This window comes from Euprymna scolopes, chromosome 24, assembly GCF_053919585.1.
Source record: "Euprymna scolopes isolate OS-2025 chromosome 24, ASM5391958v1, whole genome shotgun sequence".
NCBI classification, from domain to species: Eukaryota; Metazoa; Mollusca; class Cephalopoda; order Sepiida; family Sepiolidae; genus Euprymna; species Euprymna scolopes.
The window spans coordinates 80,802,116-80,823,660 of NC_136505.1; the positions used below are offsets into that span (position 1 = coordinate 80,802,116).

General features: G+C 29.3%; 1 protein-coding gene across 3 annotated transcripts in view; it reads right to left on the bottom strand.

The window, feature by feature from the left end:
• Positions 1–21,545, bottom strand: part of LOC145246794 (telomerase protein component 1-like) — a 715,591-nt gene that overhangs the window by 435,944 nt on the left and 258,102 nt on the right. For all 3 annotated transcript variants that reach the window (XM_080108593.1, XM_080108592.1, XM_080108594.1), the window contains one exon: positions 1,218–1,390. In XM_080108593.1, coding sequence (XP_079964719.1) covers positions 1,218–1,390 — 173 coding nt within the window. The remainder of the gene's footprint in view (positions 1–1,217; positions 1,391–21,545) is intronic.

The window sequence follows — 21,545 nt, forward strand, 5'->3', positions numbered from 1 at the left end:
TGATTTAAATATAAAATATTTTATATATATATATATATATATATCGTTTTAATAAAACCTATCTTATATTTATACTTATCGATTTAAATATAAAATATTTTATATTTATCGAATTAAATATAACATTTTATAATTATCGAATTAAATATAACATTTTATATTTATCGAATTAAATATAACATTTTATATTTATCGAATTAAATATAACATTTTATATTTATCGAATTAAATATAACATTTTAAATTTTTCGATTTAAATAGAAATATTTTATTTTTATCGATTTAAATCCAAACCATCTTACATTTATAGATTTAAATCTAAAATATATTATATTTATCGATTTAAATATAACATATTTTATATTTATCGATTTAAATGGAATCATTTTATATTTATTGATTTAAATAATTATTCTATATTTATCGATTTAAATAATTATTCTATATTTATCGATTTAAATGGAATCATTTTATATTTATTGATTTAAATAATTATTCTATATTTATCGATTTAAATAATTATTCTATATTTATCGATTTAAATGGAATCATTTTATATTTATTGATTTAAATAGAAAATATTTTATTGATTTAAATATAAAATATTTTATATTTATCGATTTAAATAGAATATTATATTTAAATCGATAAATATAAAATATTTTCTATTATATTTATCAATTAAAATATAAAACATTTTTATTTATCGATTTAAATAGACAAAATTCATATACAAAAATTTTAGACATTAAACAACAAACTGAAGATAGATTGTTTGCCAATGAGAGATTTAAGATATTGTTAAAATAAGAAGTCATTAGTTTTGTCATCATTATTATTATTGTGCGGATGATTAATTACGCACCATCCCTTACAAAGCGAACTAAATAAAGAAATTATAAATGTCAAGAGCCATGTTCTAGATTTTCAAATAAAATCTCACTCAACAACAAAAATTTTGAGATTTTTTGAAATGATGATTGGCTATTTTCGTAACGTTTCATCGATGTAATCTATCTTCAAGTGTATCTTGTCAAACTTAGAAATCTTTCTGTTGAAAATGGGAATCTGCACGGAATTATTTAATCTGCACGGGGTAGCATGTTCTCGTTCTGTCAGCCATGAATAGATAGATAGAAGTCCTAATTCGCAATTGTATTTTGGGTGGCTCACATGACTTTGCGCGTACATGAGGAAGAATAGAAAGAGAAACTTACATATAATCTTTTGTAATCGGTTTGTGAAGATTACAGGAAGCCTGCATCTGCCAGCAGAATCTGGTTAATATAGACATTATATTTGTAGAATCAGGTGCCACACCAACCAGATTTACCAAAATGTTGGAACTGTTTGTTATTTTTGAATTCACACATTCATGAATTAGTTTGGCCTTTCAATGAGAAAAAATAAAGAACATGTCGTTATCATCATCATCAACAACACAACAGCTGTTTAAAAATTTACAATCATTTGCAACGATTATTGAAAATGAAAAGTATTGGAAATTTGGAGAAACTCGTCATTCATTCTGCCAGAGAACAATTATCTTCTCTATATAAATAAAATGAACTCATTTTTTCCCGTCTGATTTTGGCATTAATAGGATTAAAAATCAAGATATTTCATGCAAATATAATATGCACAAACGGCAGAACAATATCTGAGGTGTGTTATAGGCTTATTATTTCTCAAATTCCTCGATAATCTTAGATTTCTATACTTTTTCTGCTGAGAAGTCACGGCCAAAATCGGTTAAGATCAATGGAAGTGGTAAAATATTTTCTCTCTAATAAATTCCTCCTCCCCCCTGCCACCACTTAACACCGTTTGGGGATCGTTCACAAGGAACAGTTGAGAAGAGAACACCGGTTTGGCTTCGTAGTTCTTTCATGTGAAGTTATTTAAAATCACTAAACTAAGCTGCAGTGCTCTGTGGCATAGTGGTTAGCGTGCTGGACAATTCACATTATATTTTCACGTTCGCGCTGACCTACCGTAGTCGTTTTTTTTTTTGTTTTTTTTTCCTAAACAACTGGAATGGACTTTTCTTGGTGGCCGAACTGTTAAGGTTGCAGATGTTTTTTTGGGTTTTTTTTCACACTTTATTTTCCTACTTTTACTCATGACTCCGGGTTTGATCCTTCCTACTTACCTACCATAACATTTTTTAAACACCCCCCCTGTCCCGGAAACAAACACTCGGGCAACGCCGGGTACCCCCGCTAGTTAGTAATAAGTTGTGTGAGAACCTCTAATGAGTAGTATTACGAATAAAACATTTAAAAAACAACAAATAAAAGGAAAATAAAGAGAAAAAAATGATAAATCAAGTGAACACAAACAATTAACACAAAATACAAAAACTGAAACAATTACATCGTGAACACGATCACCATGATACAGACACAAACCAGAGACAGTATTGGAAAATGAAAATCACAAAATCTTCTGCAAAATACAAACCGACAAACTCATGCAAGAAGGACATGATAAAAAGCAACAAGAAGAAACATAGATTTCGCTGTCCCAGCAGATCAGAGAGTAAAAAAACAAGGATAAAAAATCAAAAACAAATGAAAAAATTACTGTAGGAGCACTAAGTACATTAAGAAGAAAAGATAGATTTCGCTGTCCCAGCAGATCAGAGAGTAAAAAACAAGGATAAAAAATCAAAAACAAATGAAAAAATTACTGTAGGAGCACTAAGTACATTAAGAAGAAAAGATAGATTTCGCTGTCCCAGCAGATCAGAGAGTAAAAAACAAGGATAAAAAATAAAAAACAAATGAAAAAATTACTGTAGGAGCACTAAGTACATTAAGAAGAAAAGATAGATTTCGCTGTCCCAGCAGATCAGAGAGTAAAAAACAAGGATAAAAAATCAAAAACAAATGAAAAAATTACTGTAGGAGCACTAAGTACATTAAGAAGAAAAGATAGATTTCGCTGTCCCAGCAGATCAGAGAGTAAAAAACAAGGATAAAAAATCAAAAACAAATGAAAAAATTACTGTAGGAGCACTAAGTACATTAAGAAGAAAAGATAGATTTCGCTGTCCCAGCAGATCAGAGAGTAAAAAACAAGGATAAAAAATCAAAAACAAATGAAAAAATTACTGTAGGAGCACTAAGTACATTAAGAAGAAAAGATAGATTTCGCTGTCCCAGCAGATCAGAGAGTAAAAAACAAGGATAAAAAATCAAAAACAAATGAAAAAATTACTGTAGGAGCACTAAGTACATTAAGAAGAAAAGATAGATTTCGCTGTCCCAGCAGATCAGAGAGTAAAAAACAAGGATAAAAAATCAAAAACAAATGAAAAAATTACTGTAGGAGCACTAAGTACATTAAGAAGAAAAGATAGATTTCGCTGTCCCAGCAGATCAGAGAGTAAAAAACAAGGATAAAAAATCAAAAACAAATGAAAAAATTACTGTAGGAGCACTAAGTACATTAAGAAGAAAAGATAGATTTCGCTATCCCAGCAGATCAGAGAGTAAAAAACAAGGATAAAAAATCAAAAACAAATGAAAAAATTACTGTAGGAGCACTAAGTACATTAAGAAGAAAAGATAGATTTCGCTGTCCCAGCAGATCAGAGAGTAAAAAACAAGGATAAAAAATAAAAAACAAATGAAAAAATTACTGTAGGAGCACTAAGTACATTAAGAAGAAAAGATAGATTTCGCTGTCCCAGCAGATCAGAGAGTAAAAAAACAAGGATAAAAAATAAAAAACAAATGAAAAAATTACTGTAGGAGCACTAAGTACATTAAGAAGAAAAGATAGATTTCGCTGTCCCAGCAGATCAGAGAGTAAAAAACAAGGATAAAAAATCAAAAACAAATGAAAAAATTACTGTAGGAGCACTAAGTACATTAAGAAGAAAAGATAGATTTCGCTGTCCCAGCAGATCAGAGAGTAAAAAAACAAGGATAAAAAATCAAAAACAAATGAAAAAATTACTGTAGGAGCACTAAGTACATTAAGAAGAAAAGATAGATTTCGCTGTCCCAGCAGATCAGAGAGTAAAAAAACAAGGATAAAAAATCAAAAACAAATGAAAAAATTACTGTAGGAGCACTAAGTACATTAAGAAGAAAAGATAGATTTCGCTGTCCCAGCAGATCAGAGAGTAAAAAACAAGGATAAAAAATCAAAAACAAATGAAAAAATTACTGTAGGAGCACTAAGTACATTAAGAAGAAAAGATAGATTTCGCTGTCCCAGCAGATCAGAGAGTAAAAAACAAGGATAAAAAATCAAAAACAAATGAAAAAATTACTGTAGGAGCACTAAGTACATTAAGAAGAAAAGATAGATTTCGCTGTCCCAGCAGATCAGAGAGTAAAAAACAAGGATAAAAAATCAAAAACAAATGAAAAAATTACTGTAGGAGCACTAAGTACATTAAGAAGAAAAGATAGATTTCGCTGTCCCAGCAGATCAGAGAGTAAAAAAACAAGGATAAAAAATCAAAAACAAATGAAAAAATTACTGTAGGAGCACTAAGTACATTAAGAAGAAAAGATAGATTTCGCTGTCCCAGCAGATCAGAGAGTAAAAAAACAAGGATAAAAAATAAAAAACAAATGAAAAAATTACTGTAGGAGCACTAAGTACATTAAGAAGAAAAGATAGATTTCGCTGTCCCAGCAGATCAGAGAGTAAAAAAACAAGGATAAAAAATCAAAAACAAATGAAAAAATTACTGTAGGAGCACTAAGTACATTAAGAAGAAAAGATAGATTTCGCTGTCCCAGCAGATCAGAGAGTAAAAAAACAAGGATAAAAAATCAAAAACAAATGAAAAAATTACTGTAGGAGCACTAAGTACATTAAGAAGAAAAGATAGATTTCGCTGTCCCAGCAGATCAGAGAGTAAAAAAACAAGGATAAAAAATCAAAAACAAATGAAAAAATTACTGTAGGAGCACTAAGTACATTAAGAAGAAAAGATAGATTTCGCTGTCCCAGCAGATCAGAGAGTAAAAAACAAGGATAAAAAATCAAAAACAAATGAAAAAATTACTGTAGGAGCACTAAGTACATTAAGAAGAAAAGATAGATTTCGCTGTCCCAGCAGATCAGAGAGTAAAAAAACAAGGATAAAAAATCAAAAACAAATGAAAAAATTACTGTAGGAGCACTAAGTACATTAAGAAGAAAAGATAGATTTCGCTGTCCCAGCAGATCAGAGAGTAAAAAAACAAGGATAAAAAATCAAAAACAAATGAAAAAATTACTGTAGGAGCACTAAGTACATTAAGAAGAAAAGATAGATTTCGCTGTCCCAGCAGATCAGAGAGTAAAAAACAAGGATAAAAAATCAAAAACAAATGAAAAAATTACTGTAGGAGCACTAAGTACATTAAGAAGAAAAGATAGATTTCGCTGTCCCAGCAGATCAGAGAATAAAAAAACAAGGATAAAAAATCAAAAACAAATGAAAAAATTACTGTAGGAGCACTAAGTACATTAAGAAGAAAAGATAGATTTCGCTGTCCCAGCAGATCAGAGAGTAAAAAAACAAGGATAAAAAATCAAAAACAAATGAAAAAATTACTGTAGGAGCACTAAGTACATTAAGAAGAAAAGATAGATTTCGCTGTCCCAGCAGATCAGAGAGTAAAAAACAAGGATAAAAAATCAAAAACAAATGAAAAAATTACTGTAGGAGCACTAAGTACATTAAGAAGAAAAGATAGATTTCGCTGTCCCAGCAGATCAGAGAGTAAAAAACAAGGATAAAAAATCAAAAACAAATGAAAAAATTACTGTAGGAGCACTAAGTACATTAAGAAGAAAAGATAGATTTCGCTGTCCCAGCAGATCAGAGAGTAAAAAACAAGGATAAAAAATCAAAAACAAATGAAAAAATTACTGTAGGAGCACTAAGTACATTAAGAAGAAAAGATAGATTTCGCTGTCCCAGCAGATCAGAGAGTAAAAAACAAGGATAAAAAATCAAAAACAAATGAAAAAATTACTGTAGGAGCACTAAGTACATTAAGAAGAAAAGATAGATTTCGCTGTCCCAGCAGATCAGAGAGTAAAAAACAAGGATAAAAAATCAAAAACAAATGAAAAAATTACTGTAGGAGCACTAAGTACATTAAGAAGAAAAGATAGATTTCGCTGTCCCAGCAGATCAGAGAGTAAAAAACAAGGATAAAAAATCAAAAACAAATGAAAAAATTACTGTAGGAGCACTAAGTACATTAAGAAGAAAAGATAGATTTCGCTGTCCCAGCAGATCAGAGAGTAAAAAACAAGGATAAAAAATCAAAAACAAATGAAAAAATTACTGTAGGAGCACTAAGTACATTAAGAAGAAAAGATAGATTTCGCTGTCCCAGCAGATCAGAGAGTAAAAAACAAGGATAAAAAATCAAAAACAAATGAAAAAATTACTGTAGGAGCACTAAGTACATTAAGAAGAAAAGATAGATTTCGCTGTCCCAGCAGATCAGAGAGTAAGAAAACAAGGATAAAAAATCAAAAACAAATGAAAAAATTACTGTAGGAGCACTAAGTACATTAAGAAGAAAAGATAGATTTCGCTGTCCCAGCAGATCAGAGAGTAAAAAAACAAGGATAAAAAATAAAAAACAAATGAAAAAATTACTGTAGGAGCACTAAGTACATTAAGAAGAAAAGATAGATTTCGCTGTCCCAGCAGATCAGAGAGTAAAAAAACAAGGATAAAAAATCAAAAACAAATGAAAAAATTACTGTAGGAGCACTAAGTACATTAAGAAGAAAAGATAGATTTCGCTGTCCCAGCAGATCAGAGAGTAAAAAAAAAGGATAAAAAATCAAAAACAAATGAAAAAATTACTGTAGGAGCACTAAGTACATTAAGAAGAAAAGATAGATTTCGCTGTCCCAGCAGATCAGAGAGTAAAAAACAAGGATAAAAAATCAAAAACAAATGAAAAAATTACTGTAGGAGCACTAAGTACATTAAGAAGAAAAGATAGATTTCGCTGTCCCAGCAGATCAGAGAGTAAAAAACAAGGATAAAAAATCAAAAACAAATGAAAAAATTACTGTAGGAGCACTAAGTACATTAAGAAGAAAAGATAGATTTCGCTGTCCCAGCAGATCAGAGAGTAAAAAACAAGGATAAAAAATCAAAAACAAATGAAAAAATTACTGTAGGAGCACTAAGTACATTAAGAAGAAAAGATAGATTTCGCTGTCCCAGCAGATCAGAGAGTAAAAAACAAGGATAAAAAATCAAAAACAAATGAAAAAATTACTGTAGGAGCACTAAGTACATTAAGAAGAAAAGATAGATTTCGCTGTCCCAGCAGATCAGAGAGTAAAAAACAAGGATAAAAAATCAAAAACAAATGAAAAAATTACTGTAGGAGCACTAAGTACATTAAGAAGAAAAGATAGATTTCGCTGTCCCAGCAGATCAGAGAGTAAAAAACAAGGATAAAAAATCAAAAACAAATGAAAAAATTACTGTAGGAGCACTAAGTACATTAAGAAGAAAAGATAGATTTCGCTGTCCCAGCAGATCAGAGAGTAAAAAAACAAGGATAAAAAATAAAAAACAAATGAAAAAATTACTGTAGGAGCACTAAGTACATTAAGAAGAAAAGATAGATTTCGCTGTCCCAGCAGATCAGAGAGTAAAAAACAAGGATAAAAAATCAAAAACAAATGAAAAAATTACTGTAGGAGCACTAAGTACATTAAGAAGAAAAGATAGATTTCGCTGTCCCAGCAGATCAGAGAGTAAAAAAACAAGGATAAAAAATCAAAAACAAATGAAAAAATTACTGTAGGAGCACTAAGTACATTAAGAAGAAAAGATAGATTTCGCTGTCCCAGCAGATCAGAGAGTAAAAAACAAGGATAAAAAATCAAAAACAAATGAAAAAATTACTGTAGGAGCACTAAGTACATTAAGAAGAAAAGATAGATTTCGCTGTCCCAGCAGATCAGAGAGTAAAAAACAAGGATAAAAAATCAAAAACAAATGAAAAAATTACTGTAGGAGCACTAAGTACATTAAGAAGAAAAGATAGATTTCGCTGTCCCAGCAGATCAGAGAGTAAAAAAACAAGGATAAAAAATAAAAAACAAATGAAAAAATTACTGTAGGAGCACTAAGTACATTAAGAAGAAAAGATAGATTTCGCTGTCCCAGCAGATCAGAGAGTAAAAAACAAGGATAAAAAATCAAAAACAAATGAAAAAATTACTGTAGGAGCACTAAGTACATTAAGAAGAAAAGATAGATTTCGCTGTCCCAGCAGATCAGAGAGTAAAAAAACAAGGATAAAAAATCAAAAACAAATGAAAAAATTACTGTAGGAGCACTAAGTACATTAAGAAGAAAAGATAGATTTCGCTGTCCCAGCAGATCAGAGAGTAAAAAACAAGGATAAAAAATCAAAAACAAATGAAAAAATTACTGTAGGAGCACTAAGTACATTAAGAAGAAAAGATAGATTTCGCTGTCCCAGCAGATCAGAGAGTAAAAAACAAGGATAAAAAATCAAAAACAAATGAAAAAATTACTGTAGGAGCACTAAGTACATTAAGAAGAAAAGATAGATTTCGCTGTCCCAGCAGATCAGAGAGTAAAAAAACAAGGATAAAAAATCAAAAACAAATGAAAAAATTACTGTAGGAGCACTAAGTACATTAAGAAGAAAAGATAGATTTCGCTGTCCCAGCAGATCAGAGAATAAAAAAACAAGGATAAAAAATCAAAAACAAATGAAAAAATTACTGTAGGAGCACTAAGTATATTAAGAAGAAAAGATAGATTTCGCTGTCCCAGCAGATCAGAGAGTAAAAAAACAAGGATAAAAAATCAAAAACAAATGAAAAAATTACTGTAGGAGCACTAAGTACATTAAGAAGAAAACATAGATTTCGCTGTCCCAGCAGATCAGAGAGTAAAAAACAAGGATAAAAAATCAAAAACAAATGAAAAAATTACTGTAGGAGCACTAAGTACATTAAGAAGAAAAGATAGATTTCGCTGTCCCAGCAGATCAGAGAATAAAAAAACAAGGATAAAAAATCAAAAACAAATGAAAAAATTACTGTAGGAGCACTAAGTACATTAAGAAGAAAAGATAGATTTCGCTGTCCCAGCAGATCAGAGAATAAAAAAACAAGGATAAAAAATCAAAAACAAATGAAAAAATTACTGTAGGAGCACTAAGTACATTAAGAAGAAAAGATAGATTTCGCTGTCCCAGCAGATCAGAGAGTAAAAAAACAAGGATAAAAAATCAAAAACAAATGAAAAAATTACTGTAGGAGCACTAAGTACATTAAGAAGAAAAGATAGATTTCGCTGTCCCAGCAGATCAGAGAGTAAAAAACAAGGATAAAAAATCAAAAACAAATGAAAAAATTACTGTAGGAGCACTAAGTACATTAAGAAGAAAAGATAGATTTCGCTGTCCCAGCAGATCAGAGAGTAAAAAACAAGGATAAAAAATCAAAAACAAATGAAAAAATTACTGTAGGAGCACTAAGTACATTAAGAAGAAAAGATAGATTTCGCTGTCCCAGCAGATCAGAGAGTAAAAAACAAGGATAAAAAATCAAAAACAAATGAAAAAATTACTGTAGGAGCACTAAGTACATTAAGAAGAAAAGATAGATTTCGCTGTCCCAGCAGTCCAGAGAGTAAAAAACAAGGATAAAAAATCAAAAACAAATGAAAAAATTACTGTAGGAGCACTAAGTACATTAAGAAGAAAAGATAGATTTCGCTGTCCCAGCAGATCAGAGAATAAAAAAACAAGGATAAAAAATCAAAAACAAATGAAAAAATTACTGTAGGAGCACTAAGTACATTAAGAAGAAAAGATAGATTTCGCTGTCCCAGCAGATCAGAGAATAAAAAAACAAGGATAAAAAATCAAAAACAAATGAAAAAATTACTGTAGGAGCACTAAGTACATTAAGAAGAAAAGATAGATTTCGCTGTCCCAGCAGATCAGAGAGTAAAAAAACAAGGATAAAAAATCAAAAACAAATGAAAAAATTACTGTAGGAGCACTAAGTACATTAAGGAGAAAACATAGATTTCGCTGTCCCAGCAGATCAGAGAGTAAAAAACAAGGATAAAAAATACAAAAACAAATGAAAAAATTACTGTAGGAGCACTAAGTATATTAAGAAGAAAAGATAGATTTCGCTGTCCCAGCAGATCAGAGAGTAAAAAACAAGGATAAAAAATCAAAAACAAATGAAAAAATTACTGTAGGAGCACTAAGTACATTAAGAAGAAAAGATAGATTTCGCTGTCCCAGCAGATCAGAGAGTAAAAAACAAGGATAAAAAATCAAAAACAAATGAAAAAATTACTGTAGGAGCACTAAGTACATTAAGAAGAAAAGATAGATTTCGCTGTCCCAGCAGATCAGAGAGTAAAAAACAAGGATAAAAAATCAAAAACAAATGAAAAAATTACTGTAGGAGCACTAAGTACATTAAGAAGAAAAGATAGATTTCGCTGTCCCAGCAGATCAGAGAATAAAAAAACAAGGATAAAAAATCAAAAACAAATGAAAAAATTACTGTAGGAGCACTAAGTATATTAAGAAGAAAAGATAGATTTCGCTGTCCCAGCAGATCAGAGAGTAAAAAAACAAGGATAAAAAATCAAAAACAAATGAAAAAATTACTGTAGGAGCACTAAGTACATTAAGAAGAAAAGATAGATTTCGCTGTCCCAGCAGATCAGAGAGTAAAAAACAAGGATAAAAAATCAAAAACAAATGAAAAAATTACTGTAGGAGCACTAAGTACATTAAGAAGAAAAGATAGATTTCGCTGTCCCAGCAGATCAGAGAATAAAAAAACAAGGATAAAAAATCAAAAACAAATGAAAAAATTACTGTAGGAGCACTAAGTACATTAAGAAGAAAAGATAGATTTCGCTGTCCCAGCAGATCAGAGAATAAAAAAACAAGGATAAAAAATCAAAAACAAATGAAAAAATTACTGTAGGAGCACTAAGTACATTAAGAAGAAAAGATAGATTTCGCTGTCCCAGCAGATCAGAGAATAAAAAAACAAGGATAAAAAATCAAAAACAAATGAAAAAATTACTGTAGGAGCACTAAGTACATTAAGAAGAAAAGATAGATTTCGCTGTCCCAGCAGATCAGAGAGTAAAAAACAAGGATAAAAAATCAAAAACAAATGAAAAAATTACTGTAGGAGCACTAAGTACATTAAGAAGAAAAGATAGATTTCGCTGTCCCAGCAGATCAGAGAATAAAAAAACAAGGATAAAAAATCAAAAACAAATGAAAAAATTACTGTAGGAGCACTAAGTACATTAAGAAGAAAAGATAGATTTCGCTGTCCCAGCAGATCAGAGAATAAAAAAACAAGGATAAAAAATCAAAAACAAATGAAAAAATTACTGTAGGAGCACTAAGTACATTAAGAAGAAAAGATAGATTTCGCTGTCCCAGCAGATCAGAGAATAAAAAAACAAGGATAAAAAATCAAAAACAAATGAAAAAATTACTGTAGGAGCACTAAGTACATTAAGAAGAAAAGATAGATTTCGCTGTCCCAGCAGATCAGAGAATAAAAAAACAAGGATAAAAAATCAAAAACAAATGAAAAAATTACTGTAGGAGCACTAAGTACATTAAGAAGAAAACATAGATTTCGCTGTCCCAGCAGATCAGAGAGTAAAAAACAAGGATAAAAAATCAAAAACAAATGAAAAAATTACTGTAGGAGCACTAAGTACATTAAGAAGAAAAGATAGATTTCGCTGTCCCAGCAGATCAGAGAGTAAAAAACAAGGATAAAAAATCAAAAACAAATGAAAAAATTACTGTAGGAGCACTAAGTACATTAAGAAGAAAAGATAGATTTCGCTGTCCCAGCAGATCAGAGAGTAAAAAACAAGGATAAAAAATCAAAAACAAATGAAAAAATTACTGTAGGAGCACTAAGTACATTAAGAAGAAAAGATAGATTTCGCTGTCCCAGCAGATCAGAGAGTAAAAAACAAGGATAAAAAATCAAAAACAAATGAAAAAATTACTGTAGGAGCACTAAGTACATTAAGAAGAAAAGATAGATTTCGCTGTCCCAGCAGATCAGAGAATAAAAAAACAAGGATAAAAAATCAAAAACAAATGAAAAAATTACTGTAGGAGCACTAAGTACATTAAGAAGAAAAGATAGATTTCGCTGTCCCAGCAGATCAGAGAGTAAAAAAACAAGGATAAAAAATCAAAAACAAATGAAAAAATTACTGTAGGAGCACTAAGTACATTAAGAAGAAAAGATAGATTTCGCTGTCCCAGCAGATCAGAGAATAAAAAAACAAGGATAAAAAATCAAAAACAAATGAAAAAATTACTGTAGGAGCACTAAGTACATTAAGAAGAAAAGATAGATTTCGCTGTCCCAGCAGATCAGAGAGTAAAAAAACAAGGATAAAAAATCAAAAACAAATGAAAAAATTACTGTAGGAGCACTAAGTACATTAAGAAGAAAAGATAGATTTCGCTGTCCCAGCAGATCAGAGAATAAAAAAACAAGGATAAAAAATCAAAAACAAATGAAAAAATTACTGTAGGAGCACTAAGTACATTAAGAAGAAAAGATAGATTTCGCTGTCCCAGCAGATCAGAGAATAAAAAAACAAGGATAAAAAATCAAAAACAAATGAAAAAATTACTGTAGGAGCACTAAGTACATTAAGAAGAAAAGATAGATTTCGCTGTCCCAGCAGATCAGAGAATAAAAAAACAAGGATAAAAAATCAAAAACAAATGAAAAAATTACTGTAGGAGCACTAAGTACATTAAGAAGAAAAGATAGATTTCGCTGTCCCAGCAGATCAGAGAATAAAAAAACAAGGATAAAAAATCAAAAACAAATGAAAAAATTACTGTAGGAGCACTAAGTACATTAAGAAGAAAAGATAGATTTCGCCGTCCCAGCAGATCAGAGAGTAAAAAAACAAGGATAAAAAATCAAAAACAAATGAAAAAATTACTGTAGGAGCACTAAGTACATTAAGAAGAAAAGATAGATTTCGCTGTCCCAGCAGATCAGAGAGTAAAAAACAAGGATAAAAAATCAAAAACAAATGAAAAAATTACTGTAGGAGCACTAAGTACATTAAGAAGAAAAGATAGATTTCGCTGTCCCAGCAGATCAGAGAATAAAAAAACAAGGATAAAAAATCAAAAACAAATGAAAAAATTACTGTAGGAGCACTAAGTACATTAAGAAGAAAAGATAGATTTCGCTGTCCCAGCAGATCAGAGAATAAAAAAACAAGGATAAAAAATCAAAAACAAATGAAAAAATTACTGTAGGAGCACTAAGTACATTAAGAAGAAAACATAGATTTCGCTGTCCCAGCAGATCAGAGAGTAAAAAAACAAGGATAAAAAATCAAAAACAAATGAAAAAATTACTGTAGGAGCACTAAGTACATTAAGAAGAAAAGATAGATTTCGCTGTCCCAGCAGATCAGAGAGTAAAAAACAAGGATAAAAAATCAAAAACAAATGAAAAAATTACTGTAGGAGCACTAAGTACATTAAGAAGAAAAGATAGATTTCGCTGTCCCAGCAGATCAGAGAGTAAAAAAACTAAGTACATTAATTTATTTATTGCAGACTATTATTCTCATTTTTCTTAGTTGTTCTTTCACGACGTTTCGGCCAACTATTCCTCTGGCCTTCGTCAGGTGGTAACGGCAATGGGATAGGAACTTCGAATCTCCCAACTGCATCCACTGCAATTACTGCCATCCATAGTTGTTGTCATCTCACCACGGTTTTGGCCAAGTAAGCCTTTGGCCGGCTTTGGGTAGGATTGAAACCGCTATCTTCAGATAATGTCCATCTGGAACCGTAGAGATTCAACATCTCTATCCACTGCGCCACGGGCCCCAAAGGGTGATCAAGGTTGAACTTTTTGGTCTTATAAGTCCATGTTTATGCATTATCTGATCTATGATCGGGTCCGTAACGAATGGTATATATATTATTTTAATTGGAATTCATTATTGAGATGAGTATTATTTATTAATTTATTGCGGACTATTATCCCCATCTTTTTTAGATGTTGTTTCACAACGTTTCGAGCAACTATTCCCCTGGCCTTCATCAGGTGGTAACCGCGACAGGATAGGAATTCTGAATCTCCCAACTGCATTCTCAGCAATTATTGCCATCCATAGTCTATAAGGTTCCAGGTGAGAATTGCTGCCATCCATAGTTGTTGAATCTCTATGGTGAGAATTGTCTGAAGATAGCGGGTTCAATCCTACCCAAAGCCAGCCAGAGGCTTACGTGGCCAAAACCGTGCTGAGATGACAACAACTATGAATGACAGTAATTGCTGAGAATGCAGTTAGGAGATCCGAAGTTCCTATCCAGTCGCCGTTACCACCTGATGAAGGCCAGAGGAATAGTTGGTCGAAACATTGTGAAATAACATCTAAGAAAGATGAGGATAATAGTCTGCAATAAAAAATAAATCTATATATATAAAAGCGAAAATGTATGTATGTATGTTTGGATGTCTGCTAAAAACTTTCAACAGACGCGACGAAAATTCACAAACTCGGTATCACATCGAAGCTCCATCTTTTCTCGAAAAATATCGAAAAATTGGCCAAAAACGTTCACTTTTTCACCCCGAAATCAACAATTTTCGACAGCGGGGGGTCAATAAAAACGGTCCTCTGATGACAATGACCGATACTACGCATGCGTCAGATCACGTCGTGACCTGATTTACTTTAAATAGTTGAAAAACCAAACAAAATTAATGTACGTCACTTTAGCTCAGTTGGTTAAGGCGTTGGTTCATTATATAAACGTTTTGGGTTCGAATCGTGGTGTGAGATGTTTTTGTTTTTTTTCGATTTTTTAAATTTAAATATTGAATCAGTGTTATTTAAGCTATTTTTCACGTAACATTCGTTTTTCTGATTTTTTTTTAATTCGCTTATTCTTAGCGACACCCAAAAACACCCGGGTACCCACCGATTTTTTAAATTTTAATATCGAAACAGGCTTATTTAAGCCATTTTTCACGTGTTCGTTTTTCTGTTTTCATCGTTCGTTTGCTTTACGTTAGTTTTTTTGTGTTTTTTTGCCCCGCTTAAGTGTTAACGGTGTTTTCTTTTTTACTTCGCTTATAACAAACAAACCTACGTCGTAGTCGTAACGCTTAACGACTTCCGGCCGTGCACCTCTCATTTTGATTCTTACTTAAATAAATGCAAACATCTTTCACTAACTCTGGCTAGCCGATTTTATTTTCAAACTTCGCCTCAGGGCTTCGGGTTCGCTCCTACAGCCCCCCCCCCCGGGTTCTTTTTTATTTAACACCACACACACCTACAAACACCCCCGCTAGTTCATAAATAAAACTCATTTCAATAATGAATTCCAAATGAAGAATAGGATTTCTGTAGAAATCTTGAATTATAAAAGTTAAAACGAAAATTTGAAAAATTATGTGTGGGAATTTAAAAGATCCGGTATATTTTATGGAGTATTTTCGGTTACTGGTTGGTTGCTAGTAGATGTTCCATTTAATTGGTCAGTTCTTTATCACCCCTGTCTATAAATAGAACCTTCTAACGTTTTGGAATCATACCCTGTAATTATATAAAAAATATTGCAACAGCCCCCATTTTTTGATATAATGAGAAAGTACTTTACTGCTTCCTAGATTTCCATGAAATAATAGGCCTGTCTTTTGATAGTCTGAAACAATATCCAGTTTGACTTTTTCGATCTTCATCGTTTCTCTATTCTGAATCTTCGCATCACCTCGAACTGAGGGAATGTGAAGATTTTCTAAAAACTAAAGATTGTTTTTTGGTTCCATTTAAATAACAAAAGACTTGTTTAGCCCTGTTTAAATCTTTGTCAGTCTTTATAATTTTTGTGACAGTTTTGTTACTATGTAACATTATTCGGGTCTTGTGGCTGCCATTGAATATATAAAACATCCTATGATCTCTTGATATAGTTTATCATTATTTCAGATTCTGGATTCATATTTTTGTTTGTATCATTTTCAACCGGTGTAGCACATTTTCTGAAATCTTACTTCCAAACTTTAATAGGATTTTGTCAATGTACCTTGATTGATTCATCTTAATAATTCCTTTTTCATAAGTAAACTAGCCTGGGTGCTCGGTATTGCCCGGGTGTTTGAAGGTGTGTGTTGAGCAAAAAAAAAAAAAGTAGTAGTACCGCAAAGGAGGAAGACGTCTTATTTCACCGAATACACATAACACCAACATGTTTTATTACAATATTACATGCCATGAATTTGAAAATATCTTTTAGCAACAAATCTTGCCTTATACTGTTCAATGCCTGATGCTTCGTGAAGAAATTACACTTTTATTCTTTGAATATTTTCTGTTAACGCATCTATTTCAAGTTTCATTGACATTTTCCATTGCTGACAATTTTTTTAATTAATTGCATTGATACAGCTTTTTGGCACATTTCTCATGGAATAGCAATAATTGATAATTTTCAAAATTGTCAGCTACTAAAAAAAATGGTTCTTCTATTTCTTTTTGCATGCCATTCTGACATATTTTCAACTTTCTCATCATTATTAATATTTCTGTCTGCATTGGAGTCGACTTCCGTGTCGTCACTTTATGCATGAATTTAGAGAAATATTAATTTGTCGTCTTCATATAGTTGATTTTCGTTTTTGAAATTAAATTTTACACATTGAATTCGTTTTATTGCATTTTTGTCTGGGAAAAAATATGCGGTAGGTCACAGCTTAGAAATATAACGCATTCACTTTTAATATTTAATTTGCTTTCTTGTCTATGAATGCAAAAGAAGTCGAGCAAAATATATGCCTTCTACGTAATTTTTTTTTTTTTTTTTTACTGCCAAAATTTTCATTTGGATTCAGTTTTAGATAGACTTTTGTTAGAAGACCAGTGGTTTATATATATGCAGCAGCTATTACTTCATACGTCCACGGATTTTGAGGGAGTTTTCATACACTAAATAAATATATTGCCATTTCAAAAGGGTCCGCAATGATCTTTCAGTAGTTCCATTTAGGTAAGATGAATAAGGAGCGTATTTCTCAATAGAGACCATTGTTAATTAATAAATGTTCAAAGTCTCAATTAGTAAATTCCATTTTATTGTTAATTAATAAATGTTCAAAGTCTCAATTAGTAAATTCCATTTTATTGTTAATTAATAAATGTTCAAAGTCTCAATTAGTAAATTCCATTTTATTGTTAATTAATAAATGTTCAAAGTCTCTATTTGTAAATTCCATTTTATTGTTAATTAATAAATGTTCAAACTCTCTATTTGTAAATTCCATTTTATTGTTAATTAATAAATGTTCAAACTCTCTATTTGTAAATTCCATTTTATTGTTAATTAATAAATGTTCAAAGTTTCAATTAGTAAATTCCATTTTATTGTTAATTAATAAATGTTCAAAGTCTCAATTAGTAAATTCCATTTTATTGTTAATTATTAAATGTTCAAAGTCTCTATTAGTAAATTCCATTTTATTGTTAATTATTAAATGTTCAAAGTCTCTATTAGTAAATTCCATTTTATTGTTAATTAATAAATGTTAAAAGCCACTATTAGTTAATTCCATTTTATTGTTAATTAATAAATGTCCAAAGTCTCTATTAGTAAATTCCATTTTATCGTTAATTAATAGATGTTCAAAGCCACTATTAGTTAATTCCATTTTATTGTTAATTATAAGATGTTCAAAGACTATTAGTAAATTCCATTTTATTGTTAATTAATAAATTTTCAAAGTCTCTATTAGTAAATTCAATTTTATTGTTAATTAATAAATGTCCAAAGTCTCTATTAATAAATTACATTTTCTTGTTAATTAATAAATGTTCAAAGTCTATTAATAAATTCCATTTTATAGTTAATTAATAAATGTTGAAAGCCACTATTAGTCAATTCCATTTTATTCTTAATTAATAGATGTTCAAAGTTTCTATTAGTAAATTCCATTTTATTGTAAATTAATAAATGTTCAAAGTCTCAATTAGTAAATTCCATTTTATTGTTAATTAATAAATGTTCAAATTCTCGATTATTAAATTCCATTTTATTGTTAATTAATAAATGTCCAAAGTCTCAATTAGTAAATTCCATTTTATTGTTAATTAATAAATGTCCAAAGTCTCTATTAGTAAATTCCATTTTATCGTTAATTAATAGATGTTCAAAGCCACTATTAGTTAATTCCATTTTATTGTTAATTAATAAATTTTCAAAGTCTCTATTAGTAAATTCAATTTTATTGTTAATTAATAAATGTCCAAAGTCTCTATTAATAAATTACATTTTCTTGTTAATTAATAAATGTTCAAAGTCTATTAATAAATTCCATTTTATAGTTAATTAATAAATGTTGAAAGCCACTATTAGTCAATTCCATTTTATTCTTAATTAATAAATGTTCAAAGTCTCTATTAGTAAATTCCATTTTATTGTTAATTAATAGATGTTCACAGTTTCTATTGGTAAATTCCATTCTATTGTAAATTAATAAATGTTCAAAGTCTCAATTAGTAAATTCCATTTTATTGTTAATTAATAAATGTTCAAATTCTCGATTATTAAATTCCATTTTATTGTTAATAAATAAATGTTCAAATTTTCTATTAGTAAATTCCATTTCATTGTCAATTAATAGATGTTCAAAGTTTCTATTAGTAAATTCCATTTTATTGTTAATTAATTCAAAGTCTCTATTAGTAAATTTAATTTTATTGTTAATTAATAAATGTCCGAAGTCTCGATTATGAAATTCAATTTTATTGTTAATTAATAAATGTTCAAAGTCTCTCTTAGTAAATTCCATTTTATTGTTAATTAATAAATGTTCAAAGTCTCTATTAGTAAATTCCATTTTATTGTTAATTAATAGATGTTAACAGTTTCTATTAGTAAATTCCATTTTATTGTTAATTAATAGATGTTCACAGTTTCTATTAGTAAATTCCATTTTATTGTTAATAAATAAATGTTCAAATTCTCTATTAGTAAATTCCATTTCATTGTTAATTAATAAATGTCCAAAGTCTCTATTAGTAAATTCAATTTAATTGTTAATTAATAAATGTTCAAAGTCTCTCTTAGTAAATTCCATTTTATTGTTAATTAATAAATGTTCAAAGTCTCGATTATGAAATTCCATTTTATTGTTAATTAATAAATGTAAAAAGTCTCTATTAGTAAATTCCATTTTATTGTTAATTAATAAATGTTCAAATTTTCTATTAGTAAATTCCATTTTATTGTTAATTAATAAATGTCAAATTCTTTATTAGTAAATTCCATTTCATTGTCAATTAATAAATGTTCAAATTTTCTATTAGTAAATTCCATTTTATTGTCAATTAATAAATGTTCAAATTTTCTATTAGTAAATTCCATTTTATTGTTAATTAATAAATGTTCAAAGTCTCAATTAGTAAATTCCATTTTATTGTTAATTAATTAATGTCCAAAGTCTCAATTAGTAAATTCAATTTAATTGTTAATTAACAAATGTTCAAAGTCTCTTTTAGTAAATTCCATTTTATTGTTAATTAATAAATGTCCAAAGTCTCGATTATGAAATTCCATTTTATTGTTAATTAATAAATGTTCAAATTCTCTATTAGTAAATTCCATTTCATTGTCAATTAATAAATGTTCAAAGTCACTCTTAGTAAATTCCATTTTATTGTTAATTGAAAAATGTTCAAAGTCTCTATTAGTAAATTCCATTTTATTGTTAATTAATAAATGTTCAAAGTCTCTATTTGTAAATTCCATTTTATTGTTAATTAATAAATGTTAAAAGTCTATTAGCAAATTCCATTTTATTGTTAATTAATAAATGTTCAAAGTCTCTATTAGTAAATTCCATTTTATTGTTAATAAATAAATGTTCAAAGCCATTATTAGTTAATTCCATTTTATTGTTAATTAATAAATGTTCAAAGACTATGAGTAAATTCCATTTTATTGTTAATTAATAAATGTTCAAAGTCTCAATTAGTAAATTCCATTTTATTGTTAATTAATAAATGTTCAAAGTCTCTATTAGTAAATTCCATTTTATTGTTAATTAATAAATGTTCAAAGTCTGTATTTGTAAATTCCATTTTATTGTTAATTAATAAATGTTCAAAGTCTCTATTTGTAAATTCCATTTTATTGTTAATTAATAATTGTTAAAAGTCTCTTAGTTAATTCCATTTTATTGTTAATTAATAAATGTTCAAAGTCTCTATTTGTAAATTCCATTTTATTGTTAATTAATAAATGTTCAAAGTCTCTATTTGTAAATTCCATTTTATTGTTAATTAATAAATGTTAAAAGTCTCTCAGTAAATTCCATTTTATTGTTGATTAATAAATGTTCAAAGTCTCTCTTAGTAAATTCCATTTTATGGTTAATTAATAAATGTTAAAAGTCTCTATTAGTAAATTCCATTTTCTTGTTAATTAATAAATGTTCAAAGTCTCTCTTAGTAAATTCCATTTTATTGTTAATTAATAAATGTTCAAAGCCATCATTAGTTAATTCCATTTTATTGTTAATTAATAAATGTTCAAAGTCTCTCTTAGTAAATTCCATTTTATTGTTAATTAATAAATGTTCAAAGTCTCTATTAGTAAATTCCATTTTATTGGTAGAGCAAATACACTTTACTGCTATATGAATTAAGAATTTTTTTAGTTGCTAGCAGGGCATTAGATTTGTTCTTTAAAAAAAAACAGACAATTATTAAAACGGAACAATCATTGACAAAATTCAATGCATAAACTTTTCTCTGCTCCTCGGTTCTATGGGACCATTTAAGTCACAATGCGTCAGCAAGAGTATTTTGGTGACCTTTTGTCCTACATTTTGTTTTGGTATTTCGCCATTTTTCCTTCTGTACAAACATTACAGTTTGTGAAGTTTTTATTTTCATTCCATCAATTACATTCAGCAACTTCTGATATCTGGAATATTCCAGTAACCTAGAATTTTATGCCATGTTTGCAAATCATGGCAGGCACTTTTTGGTGGAACTACGCTTTCTAAATAATATAATCTTCTATTTTCTTTAATATCGAATACAGTTCCATTTTGGGTATACCAATTTTGACGTATTAGGGCTAAAGTTACTATTTGTGCCTATGGAAAATATATCTGTTGAAATTAAAATTAAAAGAGAATTTTCCAGAACAGTAACATAGTTCATATTCATGATTTCTTAGGGAGATTTTAGCATCATCAAAATATTTAACATGATATTGTTTACTCGGCTGCTGTCGGTTAGTTCCACAAAGTAACTCGGAGGATAAACTTGTGTAACACTGTTGCTTGAACAGAGCCCTAGTGTCTCACTAATGTAGCTAGTTCTGGGAGATTCACCCCCAGGCCAAGCTGATTGCCATAATACCTTGTTATATTGTTACGTTAAATAAGAATACAGCAAGAACACGGGGTTATGGGTGAAAGACAAAGGG